This window comes from Bos mutus, chromosome 17 (genome assembly GCF_027580195.1).
Source record: "Bos mutus isolate GX-2022 chromosome 17, NWIPB_WYAK_1.1, whole genome shotgun sequence".
NCBI lineage: Eukaryota > Metazoa > Chordata > Mammalia > Artiodactyla > Bovidae > Bos > Bos mutus.
In genome coordinates this window covers 10,444,030-10,466,182 of record NC_091633.1, presented here as the reverse complement: position 1 = coordinate 10,466,182, position 22,153 = coordinate 10,444,030, and the positions used below count along the sequence as shown (strand labels likewise).

Below are 22,153 nucleotides of genomic sequence, written 5' to 3'. Positions count from 1 at the left end.
AAAGGAGATCAGTCCTGGGTGTTCGTTGGAAGGACTAATGTTGAAGCTGAAACTCCAGTACTTTGGCCACCTGATGCGAAGAGCTGACTCATCTGAAAAGACCCTGATGCTGGGAAAGATTGAGGGCAGGAGGAGAAGGGGACGACAGAGGATGAGATGGTTGGATGGCATCATTGACTCAATGGACAGGAGTTTGGCTGAACTCCAGGAGTTGGTGATGGACAGGGAGGCCTGGCGTGCTGTGGTTCATGGGGTCACAAAGAGTCGGACACAACTGAGCAACTGAACTGAACTGAACTGAACATATACTAGTAGCCCATTACATTGCAAACTGGGATGTGTTTTAACTTGCTAAGGAGCTAAGTAAAAAGAAAAGAGAAAACTGAAAATATATATCACCCACTTCATCATTGGGCTTGGATTAGCCCTTGTAGAAAAGGATTTGGGAGGATTATGTTTCCAAAGACATGTCAGAAGGAAACAGTGCTAAATATACAGGCAGGGGATTAATTTATAGAGAAAAATAGAAAAGTAAATCCCCAAATGTTGGTTGGTGGCATAAGCTGTTTTAGAAGAGAGGCCAAAAGAGAAAAGTTCTCTTGCCAAAAGTAGCAGACTGATTTGCCGTGGCTGTTCTCTGAATAGTTTGACATTTGTTCTTGACTGAGACAGGAGTCCTTTGTTCAAAAACATTCTCTTATCACTGGTGAGACTGTAATTAGTCCCTCACCCTTATTAGATAGATGTGTGATTAGAGGCCTCGAAACACTAAGACTTTGTGGTAGGAGTTTCTGATCCAGAAATATACTGGTATTTTAATTTGTTGATCTAATAATTTAAGCAAAGTGATTAGAGCCTACCTCCACTTAACAATGTCCTATCTTCCACTGCACATGATATTCTTAATTTCATGGGAAAAAATGAATAATATATTTAAGTTACTCATGATTGAATTTACATTATTAAATATTTGTGAAATGTATGAGGGAATGGTTAGATGAAATATAAATAGTTATGTAAATGAAATATTCTTCCTTCTGCTTTCTCCTTCCCCCAATTTTTGTCCAAATTTTTCCAATTCTTCCAGATAATGTTCAAATGACCATCAGTGTACATTATTTTTTGTGACAATTATTCAAGATTTTGGAATTCAAGTTATTTTTTTTACTATGGTATAAGGTCCTGGAAGTCTAGGTCTGTATCTTTTTTGTCTTTATATATTTCATAACAGTGTTTTATGCAAAGTTGGTATATAAACACAAGCATATTAAATTATGTAATTTATTAATGTAATTATATGGTGGGAATTTTGGTACAGAATATTTAAGAAAATGTTAATATTAAATAAATATAAGACGTTAATAACCCCTTCTTCTTTCACACCTTTTCCAGATATTACTAAAAACTGACTAATTGAGTGAATATACAGTCTGTCTTCCCCAATACAGGCTATTGTCCCTAAACAGGAACAGATTTCAAACAGAACTCCCTTCTTCCCTGTTTTTCTCTCCATTTTTTTATTCCATTTCTCCCTTGCAGCTCCATTTATCTTTTCTTAGTGACTCATTCTCTGTATTTTTTATTATTCCTACCTCTTGCCGCTTCTTACAATTCCTAATGCTTTTTAGAACTTTGTTTCCTTGTCACCTGCTCTCTCTATTTTTGTTCTTTCTGCTTGGCTTTCTCCTCCACTTCTCACTACTTTCTCTCCTTGCCCTCAAGATACAGGGCAGGATTGGGTAGGGAGGAGCCCAGCTGGGTTAAGGGTGGAGCTACCTGTTTACTGCTTGGAATTCAGAACCTGACCAGGAAGGATCAGGCTGCTTAAATTTAGCTGAGGCTGAAGTCCGTATGGCCTTCCTACTGGAGACTAGCATTTTGGAGGACAGTTGGGATTTGGTGAGACTAGAAGCAGCCCCTCTCTTCTTTTTTGTTCCCCCTTCCTTCCTCCCTGGTCTGTATTTTTCACTAACAGTATCTCTCTCCATGCGATTAACTTCTTCCTTTTCCCCTGTTGCTTACTATTCTGTTTTTTCTGTCTAGCTCTCTGGCAGTCAACGTCATTTAGTGTCTGTTTGCCTTTTCTGTTACCCATTCTTTCCACTTACCTGACTGTTCTCTCTCAAAATTTAGCTTTTTCTACCTCTTCTCCATTTTATTCTTGACTCTATTAATTTTCTCATCCAACTCTTTTTTTATTCAGTCATTTTCTGTCCACCTCTCTATTCTTTTTATCTTAGTGTTTCTCAGCGATGTAGCAATAAGGAAGGAAAAAGGGCCACCCTGGCTTTCCAGGGGCCGGTTCACCCCTTCTACTCATTTTCAGACCTAACATGTTTTGATTAGGCAATGAAGGGTTTGTGCTCTGCACAGATAGTTAATAAATAGTGAAATTAGAGTAGGGTTGAATATTAAAATTTAAAGACTTAATTTTATTCTCATTTTCTCTTTTTATTTAGTTTTTTTCTGCAATACAGTGGATACAGTTTGTGATGGCTACTCTGAGGTAAGTTTATTTGATCTCATGTAATGTGACTGTTTAAACTACTACAAGCAGAACTGGAGAATTCTTGTAGTTTCTATATCTCTGCCCCTCACCCCCTGGGGATTTACTTTTATTCTTTAGAAAGAGATGCACTTCTATACCGTGCTGATTTTTTCTGAATAATAAACTGTAATAATATCAACAACTACAATAATAAAAAACGGATTGAAGTAATTAAAGGATATTTTGGTCAACAGGATTGATTTTCAAAACCAGTTGCAAAGTGCTCACTTTGGTAGCCCATATACTAAAAATTGTAATGATACAGAGATTGGCATAGCCCCTGTTTAAGGATGACACACAAATTCATTAAGCATTCCATATTTTTAAAACTGTGCAGTTTATTTTATATCAATTATATTTCAGTAAGTATATAAAATCAGTAGCAAAAACAAAGGAGCCCCAATTGTCCTGTTTAATGATAGTCTTTTATCTCTGTCAGTGTTATAGGTTCAAGCTCACTTGTTGCCTATGCTATATTCCAGAACATACAGAAATCTCCAGAGGTGAGCCATCTGTTTTTGTGTTGGATTTGAATTTTCAGTGATTTAGCCTTTGAAATAATTAAGTGAGGTGGGTGTCCCCTGTAAGTGATGGAATAATTCTGTAAGTTGCTTGTAAATTTGTCATTTTGATACATTGGGATGCTTTAGACATTGCCAATAGATCTCCCTTTTCTTTTAGGTAGTTATTTTAACTATAATTTTTAATACTGAGGAATTGACGAGATGTGGATTAGTGGATAAATGTAGATTTTTTTTGGAGTATGCCTTAATTATTAAAGTCAAGGAAATGGAGTGTTGTTTGAAGCCTATAATTTGCTCTAAACGTAGTAGGGTCCTGCCAAGAGGTGAGTTTTCTGATGTTGATATCTTGGTAAAATTGCTAGTGGGGCTGGAAATAGTTCAAAGACTGCTATACAAAAGATATTTATTTTGCTGTTCTGGCCTTCTGGCAATTACATTTAACAGTGAAAATAGAACAAAAATACATCCTATGGAAAACTAATCATACCAAAAAAAAACCCTTCCTTTTACTGAGATGTAATTGACAAATAAAAATTGAATATTCTTAAGGTATTAAAAAAACCAACCAGGGAGTTCCTTGGTGGCCTAGTGGGTAGGTTTCTGGGATTTCACTGCCTTTAAAAAAATATTTTAAGAAAAATATAAGAAAACTTTTAAAATCAGGCCAGGTGGCACAAAATTAAGCAAAATGTAATTTAGAACATATATTAGAGAACTTTTGTAATGTAGAAAATGTCACTAGGTTTTATTTGGCCCACTTTAACTCTGTATATAAAATACTGTATCTTGTTGGTCCTCATCACTGTCCTGTGAGAAGAATGGTATTAGCTAAATTTTGCAGATAAGGAAATTGAGACTCAAAGTCATGAAATAAGTTGTTCAAGTTACACAGTAAGTAGCAGAGCAGGGATTTTTCAAAAGTCTTAACTCTTAACTACAATCCCCCTTCAAATTAAACACAGTGTTTCATAATTATTATATTATTGGTGTATATGCCCAGTATTTTAAATACACTCTTCAGGACTTCCCTGGTAGTCCAGTGGTTAATACTGTGCTTCCACCGCAATTGGTGTAGGTTTGATCCCTGGTTGGGAAAGTTCCACTTGCTGCTTAGGGCAGTCAAAAAAAAAAAAAAGCATTTTTCATTTAATCCTTAAAATAATCCTGTGAGGTAGATATTATTAGTCTGATATTATAGATGGAGAAATGGAATCCTTATTAAATTGATGGATTTTCCTAAGCTAGTAAGTATTAAAACTAGATTTTGGGTTCAGAGTTATCTTGTTCTAAAGCCTCTCCTCACCTGTATTATTTTTTGTTTAAGATTTTTTTTTTTTTAATGTGGACCATTTTAAAAGTCTTAATTGAATTTGTTACAGTATTGCTTTTGGTTTTTTGGCCCTGAGGCATGTAGGATATTAGCTCCCTGATGGAATCTGTACCCCCTGCACTGGAAGGCAAAATCCTAACCACTGGACCACCAGTGAAGTCCCTCTCCCATACACTTTTAAACCACTGAAATATAATGCCTAATGAAAAGAGAATTTTGAATTTCAGAGATAGAATGTGGCTATGTAAGTAAAACTAGAAAGTAGAAGTCTGTATACTGTATTGTTAGTTGCCTGCCAAAGTAATCTTAGGCCACACATCTTCCTGTGATATGAATTTCCTTAATGTTTGTTTCCTGGATGTTTATTAAAATTTTAATTCAGGTGTGATTAAGTTAATAAAATATAAAGTTACATAGAGAGGGGTAAGCAGAGATTCTCAGTCTCAGCCACTATTGACCTTTGGGATTATATGGTTATTTGTTGTAGGTGGCTGTCCTGCATCTTAGGATGTTTAGCAGACTTTACCTATTGGATGTTGCAGAAACCTTCCTCACCCAGTTGTGACAACCAAAAATATGTTCAAATGTTGTCAAATGTCTCCTGGAAGAGACAGTCACTCGTGGTTGAAAATCGCTGCTCTAGGGTGACCTTTGCCATGACCGTGCGTTAGAGTTTTATAAAGATGTGGGGTCTAGTTTGGCCTGGGGTGCAACCTTTAATTTCTCTGGCTTCAATGCTCATACCTTTCACATAACCAGAGCCTGAAGGACCTGAGTAATTATGAATTCAGTAGTGCCTACACATTCTGTTTTCTTGATTTAGGGAAGATTCCAATTTTTCCAGCTTAAAAATATCAGTCATACTGCTGCTGCTGCTGCGTCGCTTCAGTCGTGTCCGACTCTGTGTGACCCCATAGACGGCAGCCCACCAGGTTCCCCCCGTCCCTGGGATTCTCCAGGCAAGAACACGAGTGGGTTGCCATTTCCTTCTCCAGTGCATGAAAGTGAAAAGTGAAAGTGAAGTCGCTCAGTTGTGTCCGACTCTTTGCGACCCCATGGACTGCAGCCTACCCGTCCATGGGATTTTCCAGGCAAGAGTACTGGAGTGGGGTGCCATGGCCTTCTCTGGTCAGTCATACTACACTGTTTTATTTATTTGTTAAGTAACATTTTAAACAACAAAGACACATGAGGGCATAATCTGAAAAAAAGATAATTATTAAATTAATAATTACGGTAAATTGGAGAAATCCATGGGAAATCTTTGAGTGGACTAGCTGATTAAACAGTGACTCAGAGAAGCAACCTTAAAAGAGAAGAAAGTGGCTTAGGCCAGCCAATGTTAAAAAAAAAAAAAAGGCTACACTTGTGTGACTTCATTTCCTTATGAAGGTCACTTTTGATATTCTTTGTAACTTGATTTCACTGGAAATATTGGGAAGTGGGGCTTTGGGAGAGTGTTAATATGGGTTGCTTTAGGTGTTTTACCTTACCGGATAGACCTGGACCCAGAACCTCCTCAGGGAAAGACCTTCACATAATGCATTCTGTCTCTGCATTTTATTTTGCTCTTGATTTTAGTTAGACAAGTACAAATATATATATATATTTTTAAGATTTTTCTTTAATGTTTAGGATCATTATTAAGCTTTTTCATGTGTTTCTTAACTACTATGCTGATTGTATTTTTATTAAAACATTATTTATTTAAAAAAAAACATTTGGCCATGCCACATGACATGTGGGATCTTAGTTCCCTGACCAGGGATCAAACCAGTGCCCCTTGTAGTGGAAGCATAGATCCTTTGCCAGTGGACCACCAGGGAAGTACCTTTTTAAAAAAGTTTTAAATTTTTTATGTTTTGTATTTTTCTTAAAGTATGGTTTCTATCATACATGTCTTTGTATTGCCTTTTATATAGTATCTTGTTAAACAGAAGGGGTGACATATCTTTTGATTTCAATAATGGATGCATCAGTTTTGTTTTTAAGAGACATTACTTTGCCAACAAAGGTTCGTCTAGTCAAGGCTATGGTTTTTCCTGTGGTCATGTATGGATGTGAGAGTTGGACTGTGAAGAAGGCTGAGCACTGAAGAATTGATGCTTTTGAACTGTGGTGTTGGAGAAGACTCTTGGGAGTCCCTTGGACTGCAAGGAGATCCAACCAGTCCATTCTGAAGGAGATCAGCCCTGGGATTTCTTTGGAAGGACTGATGCTAAAGCTGAAACTCCAGTACTTTGGCCACCTCATGCGAAGAGTTGACTCATTGGAAAAGACTCCGATGCTGGGAGGGATTGGGGGCAGGAGGAGAAGGCGAAGACAGAGGATGAGATGGCTGGATGGCATCACTGACTCCATGGACATGAGTGTGAGTGAACTCCGAGAGTTGGTGATGGACAGGGAGGCCTGGCGTGCTGCGATTCATGGGGTCTCAAAGAGTCGGACACGACTGAGCGACTGATCTGATCTGATCTGATACTTTACATATATATTTTTAGAAATATTATTCATTTATTTGGCTGTACCTGGTCTTAGTTGCAGCACATGAGATCTTTTAGTTGTGGCATGCAAACTCTTAGTTTCATTATGTGGGATCTAGTTCCCTGAGCAGGGATTGAACCTGGATGACCTGCACTGGGAGTTGGGAGTCTCAGCCACTGGACCACCAGGGAAGTCCCAGGTTTTGTTGTTTATTTGATTTTGTCTCCTGTTACTAGAACTCATGATTTTCCAACCATGAGTGAAAGTATATAAACCTCTTTTTATCCTTTATTTCTCCAGGAACGACCTTAGGTACGTTTTAATGACCAGCGGTTCCCTATGTTTAAGGTTATTTGTTGAATCATTGACTATATGTTCTTGCTCACAAGAGCTGCTTGGCTGCCTTTCTGCTCCAGAGTTTATTGTGTATTCTGTTTTAATTTTTTACCCATTAACAGTTATAAACTTGTGGTAGGTCATAGACCAGTAAAATCTGTGACAGAATTTAGTTTTTGCATTTTTGAACTTAATATAGATGGGATAACATTGCATTTTTGAGGATGTATTGCTTTGTGATTTGCTTTTTTCCCTCATTATTACTTCTGAGATTTGTCCATGGTGTTGTGTATAGCTCTGCTTCATTTCTTTTTCATTGATGTTTAGCATTCTGTATTATGAACATACCACAGTTTATCTATCTGCGCTACTATAAACAATCTGGTAGGTGTCTTCTGATGCCCACATGCAAAAATTTCTCTAATGTATTTACCTAATAATGGAGTTGCTATAGGATATGGATATCCCGTAGATAATGCCAAGCTTTCTTCAAATGGTTGGGCCAGCAGCGTATGAACTGTCTCATTGCTTCATGCTCCCCTCAGTATTTGATATTGTCAGACTTTAAAATTTTTTTGCCATGGGTGTGTAATTTTTGTCTCACTGTAGATTTTTTTAAAAACTAAAGTTTATTTATTTTTGACTGCGCTGGATCTTCGTTGCTAAATGTGGGCTTTCTCTAGCTGCAGTAAGCAGGGGCTATTCTCTAGTTGTGGTGCACAGGCTTAGTTGCCCCGAGGCATGTGGGATCTTAGATCCCAGACCAGGAATTGAACCCGTGTCCCCTACATTGGCAGGCAGATTCTTAACCACTTAATTTGGCCACCAGGGAAGTCCCAGTCTCATTGTTGATTGATTGATTTGACTTTTGGTCCCCTGTAGTTTATGATTGATTGACTTTGGTCTCCTTGTAAATTTAATTTTTTGATTTCCTTGATTGCTGATTGGGTCAGATGTATTTTCACATGATTATGGTTATTTGAATTTCTTTCTTAACTACCTGTTCGAATCTTATGTCCATTTTTAAAATTAGTTTTTCTTATTGCATTTTAAGAGTTTTTGTTTGTCTTTAATATTGTTTGGATACTTTTCCTTTGTTAGTCATATGTGTTACAAAGATCTCCCACTTCGTGGCTTGTCTTTTCACTTTCTTTATGGTATCCTTTGACAAACATTTTTCATTTCAATGTGGGCAAATTTTTAACTATTTCTTTTAGAATTTTGTTTAGGAAAAACTTTCCCTAAAATTGAAGACATTCTTCTATATTACCTTTAAAATTTTTTTTAAAAAACCTTTATAGATGTTTGTCTTTCACATTTAGGTCTTTGAACTAGTTGAGACTAATTTTTGAGTGTGTGAAATAGAAAGTTGGGGCCCAATTTCATTTTTATCCATATGGATACCCAGTTGTTCTAGTATCACATTTTGAAAAGCCTGTTCTTTCTCCACCCAGAAAGTACTACCTCTGTCATGTATCAAAAGTTTATGAATCTTATATATATATTTGCATGCTTAGGCTTGTTTGAGACTCCATTCTGTTCCATTGATCTATTTGTCCATCTCTGGGCTAGTACCACTTTATCTGCTTTATATTGTTCCAGCTTTATATTGTTTTGGTATGTATAGGATAAGTCCTCTTTCTCCTTTTTCTTGAAGAATGTCATGGTTAACTTGATATTTTGTGTTTCAGTATCAAATTTAGAGCCAACTTCATCAAACTATACAAGAAAATATGTTGAGATATAATGATTTACATTTAATCTGTGTATCAGTTAAAGGAGAACTGACATTTTCATAATACTGGATCTTACAGTTCATGAGCATTCACCTTAGATCTTTGGGGTCTTTTAATAAACATTTTATAATTTTCTCCATGGTGGTCCAAAACTGTTTTCAAGAAAGTGGGAGTGTGTAGACCAAAAGGAGAAGGATACTAGAAAGTGAGACAGACAAACTTCAGAATGTAGTTAGAAATTGAAAGACATATATAATTCTTGCTGGTATTTTTCTCCATCTTGACGTTCATTAATATGAAAGCCTGTAAGATGAATAAAATCTTAGGATCTTGTATATAACATGATAACCATAGTTGATAACACTATATTGTATAGTTGAAATTTGCTCAGAGAATAGGACGTAAATGTTAAATGTTCTCACACACATTTATGTTATATAGTTAAATATGTGAGGTGATGGATGTGTTCATTAACTTGAAGGAAATCCTTTCACAGTGTATATATACATCAGATCATCACATGTACTTTGAATTATCTTATAATTTTATTTGTCAGTTATACATCAGTAAAGAAAAATTGCAAATTAAACTATACGAAAATTTAAAAACACCTGTTTTCATGTTCTTTGTGTTCTTAACCATATCCTAAAACACTCAGATCTCATGTCTTATTGTTAGAAGATGTTGGCTGTGCAGCTTGAACACTTAAAATTTCCCATTTGAGGTATGTCTCCATTACAGAATTTTTCATTTTTCCATTCTTTCCTTCAACCCTGTATCTGAGGAAGGAATGTCTCTGTGAGGGAGAAGTTCCTCTGGTTCCAGAACAGTTGGAATAATTGAGATTACAGATTCCTTCCTACCTGGATTGTTCATTTAGATTCCCTACAGTTAGCCAGTAGCAGAGGCCCCAGAGAAATTATGCCCAGTTTTATATTAGAAAGGTTAAACCTAATTGATTGATACATTCTTTTGGCTGCATCATTTTTGAAAGCATGAATTTTCTTGCTTTGACAGAGAAGACCACTGTTTTACCTGAGCTTCTCTGACCTCCTCTTGGGGATATACTGGCTCACTGAGGCACTTCTCTATGGTACTTCAACAGCCAGTAAGGACATTGTCTGCTATAACCTGCAAGTAGTTGGACAGGTGAGTGCTGCTAGACTGTGACAACATCTGGTGTGAAAGGCACACTCTGATCTAAATAAGAAGTGAGGGTAACCCATCCTGGAAAGTGGGACCCTTTTATTTATTGGTACACTTTGAAATAATAGCTTTTACTGTTTTTCCACATTAAAAAACTACTTACTATAGAAAATTTGGAAAATACGGAGAAGCAAAAAGGTAGTTAAATCCCAGATATAATTACTCTTTAATATTTTATGTATATTATGTATTTTCAATCTTCTTCTCTATAGATAAATGCATTTTAGAGCAAATATGATATATTTATACTCTTTATAATCTGCTCTTATTATTCAACATACTGTGACCATATTTTCATGTAATGGAGTATATGTCAACATCTTTTGAGATTATTGCATTTTTTATTAATATAATAAACGTTGACTTTTAGAAATGCTACATATGATTATATGTAACTTATATATCTTTCATAGATTTTATCAGTGGATTAACCTATCTAGTACTATCAGTATATAATGTTTCTGAGACTTGGGATGTGAAAAAAGCAGAGGTTAATGTGCAGTCTATACTCACTGCTGGTTACTTGATCTGGGAGTTGTTGCTAGAGGGGAAATTTGTTTTAATTTAGTAGGAAAATACTAATATGTAATTAGTGATATGAACTCCAGGTACTAATAATATGTTACCTATCTTGTATGAATTTAAGTATCTTAGAGACATACTTTATTCAGTCCTGCTTATAACCTCATAGATAGGGTTAAGGCTGTATTTTCTCAGGTAATAATAAACAATTATTATATTATAATATTATACTCTTTGTTGTTGTTCAGTCGTTTCAGTTGTGTCTGACCCTTTGCGACCCCATGGACTGCAGCCCTTCGGGCTTCCCTGTCCATTCAGTTCAGTTCAGTTCAGTTCAGTCGCTCAGTTGTGTCCAGCTCTTTGCTACCACATGGACTTCAGCACACCAGGATTCCCTGTCCTTCACCAACTCCCGGAGCTTGCTCAAACTTATGGCCATTGAGTGAGTGATGCCATCCAACCATCTCATCTTCTGTTGCCCCTTCTTCTCCTGCTTTCAATCCTTCCCAGCATCAGGATCTTTTCCAATGAGTCAGTTCTTTGCATCAGGTGGCCAAATATTGGCGCTTCAGCATCAGTCCTTCCAGTGAAAGTTCAGGGTTGATTTCCTTTAGGATTGACTGGATTGATCTCCTTGCAGTCCAAGGGACTCTCAAGATGATTCTTCATTCAGCACACAGTTTGAAAGCATCAATTCTTCGGTGCTCAGCCTTCTTTAGGGTCCAACTCTCAAATCTCTACATGACTACTGGAAAAACCATACCTTTGACTATATGGACCTTTGTTGGCAGTGTGGTGTCTCTACTTTTTAATATGCTGTCTAGGTTTGTCATAGCTTTCCTTTTAAGGAGCAAGTGTCTTTTAATTTCATGACAGCAGTCACAGTCCACAGTGATTTTGGAGCACAAGAAAATAAAGTCTGTCACTGTTGCTATTTTTTTCCCCATCTATTTGCCATGAAGTGATGGGATCAGATGCCATATCTTAGTTTTTTGAATGTTGAGTTTTAAGCCAGCTTTTTCACTTTCCTCTTCCACCTTCACCAAGAGATTCTTTAGTTCCTCTTCACTTTCTGCCATAAGGGTGGTGTCATCTGTTTTTCTGTGGTTACTAATATTTCTCCTGGCAATCTTAATTCTAGCTTGTGTTTTATCCAGCCTGGCATTTCATATGAGGTACTCTGCATATGAGTTAAATAAGCAGGGTGACAATATACAGTCTTTGATGTACTCCTTTCTTAATTTTGAACCAGTCCATTGTTCCACATCCGGTTCTAACTGTTGTTTCTTGACCTATATACCAGTTTCTCAGAAGGCAGGAATGGTGATCTGGTAAAATTCTCTTTAAGAATTTTCCATAGTTTGTTGTGACCCACACAGTCAAAGGCTTTACTGTAGTCCATGAAGGAGAAGTTTTTCTGGAATTCTCTTGCTTTTTCTGTGATCCAGTGGATATTGGCAACTTGATCTTTGGCTCCTCTGCCTTTTCTAAATCCAGCTTGTACATCTGAAAGTTCTCAGTTCATGTACTGTTGAAGCCTAGCTTGAAGGCTTTTGAGCATTATCTTTCTAGAAGAAAAAAATCTGCACTGAAATCCTGGACCTGATTAACTTTGTGACCTTAGGCAAATACTTCCATCTTTCCAAATTCAGTCTCCTAAATCTATAAAACTGTCGCTAATAACAATTACTTTGTGTTTGGCACAGATGTGATTAATGTTACTTTATTTTTTGAACTTTATTGAGCTATGTATTCAAAAACTACATATATTTAAAGTGTACATTTTTAATATATGTATGAAATCATCACCGCAATCAAGTTAATAAACATTCCTATTTCTTTCACCCCTAAAATTATTTCAAGTGTTTTTTCGCTTCAGTTCAGTTCAGTTGCTCAGTCGTGTCCGACTCTTTGCGACCCCATGAATCGCAGCACGCCAGGCCTCCCTGTCCATCACCAACTCTCGGAGTTCACTCAAACTCACATCCATTGAGTCAGTGATGCCATCCAGCCATCTCATCCTCTGTCTTCGCCTTCTCCTCCTGCCCCCAATCCCTCCCAGCATCGGAGTCTTTTCCAATGAGTCAACTCTTCGCATGAGGTGGCCAAAGTACTGGAGTTTCAGCTTTAGCATCATTCCTTCCGAAGAAATCCCAGGGCTGATCTCCTTTAGGATGGACTGGTTGGATCTCCTTACAGTCCAAGGGACTCCCAAGAGTCTTCTCCAACACCACAGTTCAAAAGCATCAATTCTTCGGCACTCAGCCTTCTTCATAGTCCAACTCTCACATCCATACATGACCACTAGAAAAACCATAGCCTGGACTAGACAGACCTTTGTTGGCAAAGTAATGTCTCTGCTTTTGAATATGCTATCTAGGTTGGTCATAACTTTTCTTCCAAGGAGTAAGCGTCTTTTAATTTCATGGCTGCAGTCACCATCTGCAGTGATTTTGGAGCCCAAAAAAATAAAGTCTGACACTGTTTCCACTGTTTCCCCATCTGTTTCCCATGAACTGATGGGACCAGATGCCATGATCTTCGTTTTCTGAATGTTGAGCTTTAAGCCAGCTTTTTCACTCTCCTCTTTCACTTTCATCAAGAGGCTTTTTAGTTCCTCTTCACTTTCTGCCATAAGGGTGGTGTCATCTGCATATCTGAGGTTATTGATATTTCTCCTGGCAATCTTGATTCCAGCTTGTGCTTCTTCCAGCCTAGCGTTTCTCATGATGTATTCTGCATATAAGTTAAATAAGCGGGGTGACAATATACAGCCTTGACGTACTCCTTTTCCTATTTGGAACCAGTCTGTTGTTCCATGTACAGTTCTAACTGTTGCTTCCTGACTTGCATATAGGTTCTCAAGAGGCAGGTCAGGTGGTCTGGTATTCCCATCTCTTTCAGAATTTTCCACAGTTTATTGTGGTCCACACAGTCAAAGGCTTTGGCATAGTCAATAAAGCAGAAATAGATGTTTTTCTGGAACTCTCTTGCTTTTTCCATGATCCAGCGGATGTTGGCAATTTGATCTCTGGTTCCTCTGCCTTTTCTAAAACCAGCTTGAACATCTGGAAGTTCACGGTTCATGTATTGCTGAAGCCTGGCTTGGAGAATTTTGAGCATTATTTTTTTTCCCCCTTAAATGCATTGTAAATAGTTGCTTTTAAAAATACTGCTTGGGGAGAAGGAAATGGAAACCCATTCCAGTGTTCTTGCCTGGAAAATCCCATGGATGGAGGAACCTGGTAGCCTACAGTCCGTGGGGTCACAAAGAGTTGGACACGACTGAGTGACTTGACTTTCTTTCTTTTACACAGGATTAAAGGAGGCTCCATGACAACACTTGGTTCCTCCTGAACTCGTTTTTCTCAAGCCTTGAGCTTCTAATGGCTCAGCAAACCAATACGTCTTACTCATGAAAATGTTTTTCTTAATAAGCTATATTAATGAACCTCTGTATTTGCTTGGAAATCTGCCTGTCTTCAAGATTCATGTCAATTGTTTTATGGCCAGAGATGACTCTCTTTGTGCCAATTCTATCTCAAAATGCTTGCTAACCAGTATAGAAAGCTTTGCCAAAAACTAACAACTATCTCAAAATGCTTGGTAATCAGTATGTAATGCTTTGCTAAAAACTAACGAGGGGGCACTGTTTATGTCCCCTTCTGATGTTTGTGTCAGAAGCTTTCTCTATCCCTTTACACTTTAATAAAACTCTGCTACAGACAGCAAAAAAATAAAAATAAAAATACCGGTTGGATGTTTCCAACATCTGGCTCATTCCTGAGCTGACGTTTGATGATTATACTCTCCCATGAGAGTCAGTGACATTTTTCTTTTCTTTATATATAGAATGTAATTACCATCTCATAATCTTTAGGCAGTGGTTCAGATCTCAGTCTATTTCTCTAAGCCGTGGCTATGCTGTTTTGGGACTGCCAAGCTCATGCATGGTGTAGGGATTAGGCTGAGACTTCTATGGAATCACACACAGAATCAGAGCATCCTCATTTCTGACTCTTATCATTTCTGGGATTCGCCCCATACTTTTCCATACCTTCCTGCCTGATGGGAGCCCTTCTCTGGTTTCTGTAGCCTAAAGGATGGGTTTCTACTAGAGTGTTAGGTGCCTACATTGAGCAGCAGCATGATCCGGGCACACCTTTGAGGCAAAACTGTGAGAAAAAGTTTGGGAAACTTATTTCTGTGCAGTTCACTTCTTCACATTTGACTCTCTTCTGTAATCCACTTGCTTTTGTTTACTTTTCACAGTCCTCAAGTAGTTGATTTTTATATTTTTACCAGATAGTTTTTGTTTGCAATCAGTGGTAGGGATGGGCTATAGAGGGCTTAAACACAGTAGCTTATTTATTTAATGAATTAGTTGTAGTTTTTGAAATTGTGGTAAAACACATTTAACATAGAGTTTTCCATTTAACTGTTAAAAAATTTTAGGTTTTGGTAAAAATACATAACAAACTTTAGTATTTTAGCAACTTTTAAGTATACAGTTCAGCAGCATACATCCACATTGTTGTGCAACTGTTACCACTGTTCACCTCCAGATATTTTTATTATCCCAGACTGAAATTCTGTATCCTTTAAATAATACCTCTCCATTTCTTGAACCTTCCAGCCTCTGGTAACCACCTATGAATTTGACTACTCTGGGTACCTCATGTGTGTACTAAGTTGCTTCTTTTTTTTTTTTTTTCCTTTTTTTTTTTTTAAATTTTATTTTATTTTTAAACTTTACTAATTGCATTAGTTTTGCCAAATATCAAACTAAGTTGCTTCTTGTCTGACTCTTCATGTCCAACTCTTTGTGACCCTGTGGACGATAGCCCACAAGGCTCCTCTGTCCATGGAGATTCTCCAGGCAAGAATACTGGAGTGGGTTGCCATGCCCTCTTCTAGGGGATCTTCCCAATGCAGGGATTGAACCCAGGTCTCTTTTGTCTCCTGCATTGGTATGCAGGTTCTTTACCACTAGCACCACCTGGGAAGCTCTGGGTACCTCATATCAGTAGAGTAATACAGTATTTGACCTTTTGTGTTAGCTTGTTTCACCGAGCTTAATGTCTTCAAGGTGTATCCATGTTGTAGCATGTGTCAGAATTTCTTTTTTTTTAATTAAGATATAATTGATGCATAATATTTTATTAGTTTCAGATGTACTACATAGTGATTCACTTTTTAATAGATTATACTCTGTTTAAAGTTATAAAATATTGGCTATATTCTTTGTGCTGTATAATATATCTTTGTATATTGTTTATTTTATACATAGTAGCTTGTACTTGTTCATCACTTACCCATTTTTTTGCCCCTCCCTCATCTGTTTTTTTCCACTGGTAACCACTTGTTAATATTTCAGGCAAGAATATAAACAAGTGGTTATAATCCATAGGGTCCCAAAGAGTCACACAGGACTGAAGCAACTTAGCACAACCAGTTGTTTATTAGGTATATCTGTGAGTTTGTTTCTGTTTTGTTATATTTATTAATTCGTTTTATTTTTTAGATTCCACATATAGGTAGTAACATATAGTAGTTCTCTTTCTCTGATTATTTCACTAAACATTATACTTTCCCGTTCCATCTATGTTGTTGTAAATGGCAAATTTTCATTCTTTCTTATGGCTGAGTAATATTCTAGTGTGTGTGTGTGTGTGTGTTTATTTATTTATTTATATACACATATTTTGTATCTGTTCATTTGTTGATGGACAGTTTCTTCCATATCTTGGTTATATAAATAATGCTGCTATGAATATTGGAGTTTGAAACTGTCGTTTCAAATTACTGTTTTCTTTTTCTTTGGCTATATATGCTCAGGAGTAGAATTGCTGGATCATACGGTAATTATATTTTTTTCAGGAACCTCCATACTGTTTTCCATAGTGGCTGAACCAGTTTACATTCCCAGCTGTTCTAAGGTTCTCCTTTTCCCCACATCCTCACCAACATTTGTTATTGGTGGTCATTTTGGTGATATCCATTCTGACAGATGTGAGATAATATCTCATTGTGGTTTTTATTTGTATTATCCTGATAATTAGCAACATTGAACATTTTTGTGTGTGCCTGTTGGCTATCTGTATGTCTTCTTTGGAAAAATGTCTATTCAGTTCTTCTGCCCATTTAAAAATTTGGTTTTTTGGCTTCTTGATATTGAGTTGTATGAGATATTCATATATTAGCTCCATATTGGATATATCATTTGCAAATATTTTCTCCTGTTCTGTAGTTTGTCTTTTCTTTTTCTCAATGGTTTGCTTTGCTGGGCAAAAGCTTTTAAGTTTAATAAGATCTCATTTGTTTATTTTGCTTTTGTTTCCTTTGCATAAGGAGACATCCTAAAAAATGTTTCTGTGTCATAGTATTCTGCCTATGTTTTCTTCTAAGAGTTTTATGGTTTCCTGTCCTACATTTAGGTCTTTGATCCATTTTTAGTTTATTTTTGTATATGGTGTGATCATAATAGTTGTTGTTTGGTTGCTAAGTCATGTCCAATTTTTTGCGATCCCTTGGACTGTAGCACACTAGGCTCTCTGTCCATGGGATTGCTGAGGCAGAAATACTGGAGTGGGTTGCCATTTCCTTTTGCACAGATCTTCCTGACTCAGGGATCAAACCTGCATCTGCTGCATGGCAGGCTGATTCTTTACTGCTGAGCCACCACGGGAAGCACTATATGGTGTGATAAAATGTTTGAATTTCATCCTTTTACACATAGCTGTCCAGTTTTCCCAGCAACACTTATTGATGAGTATCTTTTGACATTGTTTATTTTTGCCTCTTTTGATAGATTAATTGACCAAAAGTGTGTGGTTAATTTCTGGGCTCATTATTTTGTTCCATTGATCTATGTGCCTGTTTTTATGCCAATACCATACTGTTTTGATGACTTACCTTTGTACTGCAGTCTGAAGTCAGGGAATGTGATACTTCTAGCTTTGTTCTTTTTTCTCAAGCTTTCTTTGGCTATTCTGGGTCTTCTGTGGTTCCATATAAATTTTAGGATTATTTGTTCTAGTTCTCCTAGGTATTTTGATAGAGATTGTTACCTTGAGTCTGTAGATTGCTTTGGATACTATGGACATTTTAACAATATTAATTCTTCCAATCCGTAAACACGGTGTATCTTTCCATTTCTTTGTATCATTTAAAATTTCCTTTGTCTATAGTTTTCAGAATATATCTTTCACTTCTTTAGTTAAGTTTATTTTTTTATGCTGTTTTAAATGGAATTGGTTTTTTTGCTTTCTCTTTCTGATAGTTCTTTATTAATGTATAGAAAAGCAACAGATTTTTGTATATCAGTCTTGTGTCTTGCAACTTCACTGAATTCACTGATGAGCTCTAGTCGTTTTTTGGTAGAGATTTTAAGTTTCTGTATGTGTAGTATCATGTCATCTACAGATAGTGACCATTTTACTTCTTCTCTTCTAACTTGGAAGCCTTTCTTTTTTTTGTCTGATTGCTGTAGCTAAGACTTCTATTACTGTTGAATAGAAGTGGTGAAAATGGGCACCCTTGTCTTATTCCTGATCTTCGAGGACCACTTTTCACTGTTGAGTATGATATTAGCTGTGGTTTTGTCATCCATGACCTTTATTATATTGAGGTATGTTCCCTCTATACCCAATTTGTGGAGAGTTTTTTTCATAAATGGATATTGAATTTTGTCAGAAGCTTTTTCTGCATCTATTGCGATCATCATGATTTTCATTTTCCTGTTTGTTAATATGGTATACCACATTGACTGATTTGTGGGTATTGAACCATTCTTGCATTCTGGGATAAATTCCACTTGATCATGGTGTATGTTCCTTTTTATGTATTGTTTAATTTGGTTTGCTAATATTTTGTTGAGGATTTTGACATCTAATTTCATGATTATGTTGTACCTTGATATGGTTTCTTCATGTTTCTTATGTTTGGTTTTATTAAGTTTCTTGGACATGGTGGTTTGTATTTTCATCAAATTTGGAAAATTTTTGGTTATTATTCCCTCAAATATATTTTTTTTCCTCCCTTCCTCTGTACTCCTGCTGGAATTCCAATTCCATATTAGGGATTATTAGCCTGCTTGTATTGTTACATAACTTACTGAAGTTTTGTTCCTTTTTTTTCAAAATCTTTTATCTCTAGGTGTCTCATTTTAGTTTCCATTTCTGTGTCTTCAAGTTTACTAATTTTTTGCAGTTTCTAATTTTCCATGTTTTAAATTCCATATATTTTTCATCTCTAGACTTTCAACTTGGATCTTTTTTATACCTTTCATTTCTCAGTGTTGTGCTAATGCTTTCCTCTACCTTCTTGGACATACTGAGTATATTTACAATAGTTCCTTTAACTTTTTTCCCCTAATTTTTATAATCTATGCTGTTTCTGGGTTCATTGCTATTGATTAATTTTTCTCTTGATTATGGGCCATAATTTCCTGCCTATCTACATGACTTAAAATATTTTAATACACACCAGATATTATAGATTTTATATTGTTGAGTATTAGGTTTTATATATACATATAAATCCCCTTTAAATTCAGGAGTTTTGTCTTCAATGTAGTTAACTCTGCATTTGTTTGATCCTTTGTTTTTTTTGAAGGCTTGCTTTTAAGCTTAGTTAAGGCAATAAGGAGCCTGGTGGGCCGCAGTCCATGGGGTCGCCAAGAGTGGGACAGGACTGAGCGACTTCACTTTCACTTTTCACTTTCATGCATCGGAGAAGGAAATGGCAACCCACTCCAATGTTCTTGCCTGGAGAATCCCAGGGACAGGGGAGCCTGGTGGGCTGCTATCTATGGGGTCGCACAGAGTCGGACACGACTGAAGCGACTTAGCAGCAGCAGCAGCAGGGCAGTATTTAATGTACAGCTAATTTGGTTTGATTAGTAGGGCAGTACTCTTATGATTTTACATTATTATTCTACAATACTGCCATTCAGCCTATGGATTAGGAAGTCTTTCCACACTGGCTTATGGAGACACAAACTATTCCTTTAGGGATTCTTTTTTTGAAGATTGTTCTACATACTCCTTTCTAGTGCTTCTTTCTCTGTTCTTCATGGTTTTCTCTCCCATGTGTATAGATTAATACTTAACCAAAAACTCGAAGGTACCTCTGCAAACCTCCAGAGCGCTAGGTCTCTATGTATCTGCCTCTTCTCTCATAATTTGTTTCACATATTTTAGCTGCCTTGGCCTCCATGAACACTGAAATCTCTCTGAACTCACAGACAGCTTATTTCTTTTGGATTCCCCTTCACCACACTCACCTTGCCCAGCTGGTTAGCTGGGTTCAACTTGTTTATTTTTATTTTTTTAGGGATTACTGTTCTGTACTGATTGTTATCCGATGTTTGAAAACAGGGTGTTTTCATGTATTTTGTCCAGGTTTTAGTTTTTTAAGGCTGAGGTGCAAATTCTATTCCTTTTATTTCATCAAAGATGGAAGCAAAAGTTCCTTCTCTTGGATTTTTGTCTTGCTGGCTTGTTGCAATCTTGTCAGCTCTTTGATGTTTTTAAAGATTAAAAAAATATTCATGTTTAGTTCTTTTGAATAGAAAGTTTGGTTCGGATAGCCTAGGCTTTCATTATTAGAAATGGAAATTCTTATGTCCTTTTCTTTATTTTTAAAATTTTTATTGGAGTATAGTTGATTTACAATATTGTGTTAGTTTCAGGTATACAGCAAAGTGAATCTGTTATACATAAACAAATATCCACTGTTTTTTTAGATTCTTTTCCCATATAGGCCATTACAGAGTATTGAGTAGAGTTCCCTGTGCTATACAGTAGGTCCTTACTAGTTAAGTACTTTTTATATAGGAGTCTGTATATGTCAATCCCAATCTCACAATTTATCCCTCCCCCACCCCTTATCCCCTGGTAAACTTAAGTTTATTTTCTACATCTGTGATTTTACTTCTGTTTTGTAAAAAAGTTTGTTTGTACCCTTCTGATGTCCTTTTCAATTAAAAAATGAAATAGAAAAAGATTCTATGATATCCTCATAAAAATTGAACAGTTGACTGAGAGGAGGTGGATAATGTGGTTCCTCTCAACAGTCAAAAGGATAAAATAAGGATGCTGGGACATATTTTAGGTAGGCCTGGGTTGAATTCTCAGACTTGGCCCAGTTTTGCATAATAGAGGTACTAGATGCTAAGTTACTAATAGACCAGTAGGTAGGATTCTTACAGTAGGAAATAATGAAATAAATTGAAAGAAGCCATAGTGGGACAGGTATGATCAGTTGTTTTGATTTTCACCTAGGTATTGTACATCTCCTCATTTTTCTACACCATCAATTATATCTGGTATCTGTACAAAGAACTGAGGATGAAACCTAGCCAGAGTGCACAGAGGACATTTTCACTGGTAAGTTTTCTTCAGAGCAGATAGTTAAGAACAGTATGCTAAAACAAATCCACATGTCTTTGACAAATAGTTTAGCACTTAGCACTGACTAGGTGAATTCATGGGAGCTAATAAAAGAGAAAACTCATGGAGTTTCCACACTGTTGACATGATTTCTCTACTCTTTTGCCACCATCACCACCCCTGCTGCCACCACCACCACCACCAACAGGATTTGATTATAGGAAACATTATTTACAGTATTACCATTCCTGCCTGGTTCCTTTCAGTAAGGGAAATCCTTCTTGGTTCTATGCCAATCCATCATTGTTGTTAAAGAAGACAACCTTGGTGAGCAGGTAGGAAAATGCCCAGCTAGCTAACGTGGGATTTGGGTTATGGGTATTGGAAAGGCAGAGTGTTGTGCTCTGACGTGTTTTGTTGGTATGTGTGTGTAACACATATTGGTTTGCAGAAGGGCAGAGGAATAAATGCATGGTAATTAGAAAACAAGATCCAGGAAGCAACTTGTTCCTTCTTTGAGTCACAAAAGAGTTGTGGACATTGTCTAGCATTGCAGAAAGAGAAGAGAACACTTGGTAAATAAGTCAGTATACCTGGATCCTTTTCTGTGTATACATATCTTAGATATATAATTCACCTATTTCATGTGTACAATTCAGTGGTTTTAAAAGTAAACTTACCAGGTTGTAAAATTATCATAAATCAGTTTCAAAATATTTTCTTCACTCAGTAAAATCCTTCATGCACATTTACTGTTAATTTGTTTTCCATACCCTGTCCTGCCCTTGTTGTTCAGTCTCTATGTTTGGCTCACCCTGCCATAGGCAACCACTAATACACTTTCTGTCTCTATAGATTTTCATTTTCTGGACATTTCATATAGATATTTTATATATCATACAAAATATTTTGGTGTCTGGTTTATTTTATTTGGCATAATACTTTTGAAGTTCATTCATTGTATATAAGTAATTCATTCCTTTCTATTGCTAAATAGTATTCCATTGTATAGTACTCTTACTTCCTTATTTTTGATTCTTTAAGTAAATCACTAGGTGATTTAGCAGAATACA

General features: G+C 36.5%; 1 protein-coding gene and 1 non-coding gene across 6 annotated transcripts in view; both read left to right on the top strand.

Annotated features, from left to right (window-relative positions):
* The window catches only part of TMEM116 (transmembrane protein 116), a 43,393-nt gene that overhangs the window by 7,427 nt on the left and 13,813 nt on the right, over nucleotides 1-22,153 (top strand). For 2 of the 5 annotated variants that reach the window (XM_070386049.1, XM_005908967.2), the window contains exons 1-5: nucleotides 1,779-1,899; nucleotides 2,460-2,506; nucleotides 2,988-3,051; nucleotides 9,976-10,107; nucleotides 20,973-21,077. In XM_070386049.1, coding sequence (XP_070242150.1) covers nucleotides 1,852-1,899; nucleotides 2,460-2,506; nucleotides 2,988-3,051; nucleotides 9,976-10,107; nucleotides 20,973-21,077 — 396 coding nt within the window. In that variant the 5' untranslated portion in view covers nucleotides 1,779-1,851. Of the gene's footprint in view, nucleotides 1-1,778; nucleotides 1,900-2,459; nucleotides 2,507-2,987; nucleotides 3,052-9,975; nucleotides 10,108-20,972; nucleotides 21,078-22,153 lie in introns of those variants that run through there. The other 3 variants (XM_070386047.1, XM_070386048.1, XM_070386050.1) reach the window with 3 other exon arrangements.
* On the top strand, nucleotides 2,769-2,873 carry LOC138991558 (U6 spliceosomal RNA). Its single transcript, XR_011467529.1, has one exon. It is a non-coding gene; the product is annotated as a U6 spliceosomal RNA (small nuclear RNA).